At 62.2% G+C, this 2117-nt stretch overlaps 1 protein-coding gene across 1 annotated transcript in view; it reads left to right on the top strand.

Moving 5' to 3' along the window:
- The window catches only part of TPO (thyroid peroxidase), a 50576-nt gene extending 48914 nt beyond the window's left edge, over positions 1-1662 (top strand). The window contains exons 17-19 of the mRNA XM_029938583.1: positions 292-416; positions 814-916; positions 1564-1662. Of these exons, the coding sequence (XP_029794443.1) occupies positions 292-416; positions 814-916; positions 1564-1575 (240 nt within the window). The 3' untranslated portion in view covers positions 1576-1662. The remainder of the gene's footprint in view (positions 1-291; positions 417-813; positions 917-1563) is intronic.
- Positions 1663-2117: the final 455 nt, after the last annotated feature.

Below are 2117 nucleotides of genomic sequence, written 5' to 3'. Positions count from 1 at the left end.
GTGAGGCTCATCTGCTCTGGTCTCTGGTCCCTCCTTCCGCGTGTCCACGCTGCCGGTCCTTCCTCTCCCAGCTCTGCAGGCTGCAAACAGCTGGCTCAGTCGGGGTCATGTAGACGCGTGTCACTGGGCCCATCCCCCTCTGCCTGCAGCCACCTCCAACCCCAAGGGCCCAGTGTGTCCTGTGTCCACTTCCATACGTCCTGTGACATTCCCTAATTTCCCTGTGACACCCGGGAGGGTGTGTCCCACGTGGGGTGGCCCCTGATTTGTGAGGGTCACCACGGAGCCCAGGCCGGGCATGGCCCCAGCCCGGGCATGGCCCCAGCCCGAGAGGAGCACGCGGTGCGGCTGAGACCTTCCCGCTCGGCAAACGCAGGGCGTCCTCAGCGGGCGGCGGATCAGAGCGAAGCCGAGCGGTGGGAGGCTTGCCCGTAGCCTGGATTCCTTGCACAGATCGTGATTTTCTGAATGTATTTTGCATGAATTAAAAGTGCCATCAGGTGGGGGTGGCAGGTGCGGTGTCTGGGCGAGGCCTTCAGGGCCGCCGTGGTTCCCGAGCTGGCCCCGCGCTGGCCCCTCGCTGCCCGGATCTGCGGCCTCCTGACCCCCCCGCCCCCCGTCAGAGGGTACAGGCCGTGCTGCACGTGAACATCCTCGCTGCAGTGAGGCCGGCCGGGCTCCTCCCTGAGCGATGGGGGTGCTCCCCAGTGCTCCCACACCCCCTCCAGTCGCGGTGGCGGCATGGCGTGTGGGACGGGCACTTGGGTCCCTCTGAGGAATGACAGCCCTAACTGGGCATGTGCTTATCCACAGGACGCGCGCCGGACGTAAGTCCTCACTGCGCAGGGCGGAGGCCGGCGGCGGAGGAGCCGCCCCACCGGGAGGGGACACGTGCCCGGGAAGGGGCGCGCGGCAGGTGGGTGCGCGCCTGGGCGATCATAGGTCCCCGCATGGCAGGGGTTTCCTCCCTCCAGGAAGTGCTCCCCACAGCGCCCCCCCCCCATGGCCAGTCCGCTCCGGTTCCGAACCTTCCTGTGCGTTTTCTACTCCACAAACTGCATTTATGGGAGAATGATAATTTGTGAAAATTTTAACCCATTTTTAAAAAAGTGTGGACAAATTAGAATAAGCGAGCCAGAGTGGAAGCCGGGGAAATGCCTTCGCTGTGCGGGCTGACGGCGGTGTTCACCTCACCTGCTGGCTCACCGCCCACCACCCAGGAACAGAAGCTGGAAGGAAACGCTGACTTTTAAATGCACTTCGAAAATTTGTTTCAATGTTTATTTGTTTCTGAAAGAGAGAGAGCAAGGGAGGGTCAGAGAGAGAGAGGGAGACACAGAATCCACGGCAGGGTCCAGGCTCCGAGCTGTCAGCACAGAGCCCGACGCAGGGCTGGACCCCATGAGCCCTGAGATCATGACCTGAGCCGAAGTCAGACGCTTAACGACTGAGCCCCCCAGGCACCCCTTAAATGTACTTCTTAAAAAAATGGAGCAGCTGTACATAGTGTGGAAACGGTCTAGATGTTTTTTTACTATTTCTACTTTGTATGTAAATCAACAGATGTTGCAGTAGAGTCACGCCTGGGGCAGCCGGCTTGGTCAGCGGAGCCTTGGACTCTTGATCTTGGGTCATGAGGTCCAGTCACACGTTGGGAATAGAGATTGCATAAAAATAAATAAGTCTTTTTAAAAAGTCACTGTCGAGCGCCTGCCCGTCAGACGTGGGCGGTCGGTGGGCCCAGGGGACGGCGCTGCGGTCCTGTCTCTGGCGGCGCCCCACTGCAGAACGGGGTCGCGGGCCCCTAATGAGCCCCACCGTGACCCGCGGCGGCGGCGGCCGGGCTCCTGTCTACGTGCTCAGTGCGACTTCTCTTCCGCAGGACCCGGCCTGTGGATCCCAGACCCTCCTCTGCCAGTAGCAACACGGCCCGGGCTTGGGAACCCGGCGTGAGCAGGCGCGGCCTCAGGCTGGTTCCCGGGGGCACCCGGCCGCGTGGGGGGCGTGGGGAAGGCGGCACACGGCCTCGTTGAGGGAAACGCTCTGGAAACGACGGGACCAGGCCTTTCCCTCCTGTGAGAAGCGCGCCGATTCTGAGTCAGCCCCGTGTCGCTCAC

This window comes from Suricata suricatta, chromosome 4 (assembly GCF_006229205.1).
Source record: "Suricata suricatta isolate VVHF042 chromosome 4, meerkat_22Aug2017_6uvM2_HiC, whole genome shotgun sequence".
NCBI classification, from domain to species: Eukaryota; Metazoa; Chordata; class Mammalia; order Carnivora; family Herpestidae; genus Suricata; species Suricata suricatta.
This window is presented reverse-complemented; position numbering and strand designations above follow the sequence as displayed.